Source organism: Bison bison, unplaced genomic scaffold (assembly GCF_000754665.1).
Source record: "Bison bison bison isolate TAMUID 2011002044 unplaced genomic scaffold, Bison_UMD1.0 scf7180017856933, whole genome shotgun sequence".
Taxonomy (NCBI): Eukaryota; Metazoa; Chordata; class Mammalia; order Artiodactyla; family Bovidae; genus Bison; species Bison bison.
In genome coordinates this window covers 2204-2633 of record NW_011487506.1, presented here as the reverse complement: position 1 = coordinate 2633, position 430 = coordinate 2204, and the positions used below count along the sequence as shown (strand labels likewise).

At 69.1% G+C, this 430-nt stretch overlaps 1 protein-coding gene across 1 annotated transcript in view; it reads left to right on the top strand.

Annotated features, from left to right (window-relative positions):
* CABIN1 (calcineurin binding protein 1) overlaps nucleotides 1-430 on the top strand; it is a 33223-nt gene that overhangs the window by 30596 nt on the left and 2197 nt on the right. Inside the window, exon 24 of the mRNA XM_010860073.1 lies at nucleotides 134-418. Coding sequence (XP_010858375.1) covers nucleotides 134-418 — 285 coding nt within the window. The remainder of the gene's footprint in view (nucleotides 1-133; nucleotides 419-430) is intronic.

Sequence of the window (430 nt, the reverse complement as noted above, 5' to 3'; positions counted from 1 at the left end):
GGAGGGCAGCAGGGTGGCAGGCCTGGCCTGTCAGGGTAGTGCCCGGGCGCTGGTGAGGGGCCTGGAGACCTGTGCCCTGCACGCTCCTCGGGTGGGTCTCTGGCTCGTGGTGCCTGTGGCAGCAGTGTGCTGAGCCGTGCTCCGCCGTGCCTGCAGGTTCGACTCCTGGGCGGGCATGGCCCTGGCCCGGGCCAGCCGCATCCAAGACAAGCTGAACTCCAACGAGCTGAAGAGCGACGGGCCCGTCTGGAAGCACGCCACGCCCGTGCTCAGCTGCTTCCGGCGGGCGCTCGAGATCGACAGCTCCAACCTGTCCCTGTGGATCGAGTTCGGCACCATGTCCTACGCCCTGCACTCCTTCGCCTCGCGCCAGCTGAAGCAGTGGAGGCCCGAGCTGCCTGCTGAGCTCGTGCAGCAGGTGAGGGCGGTG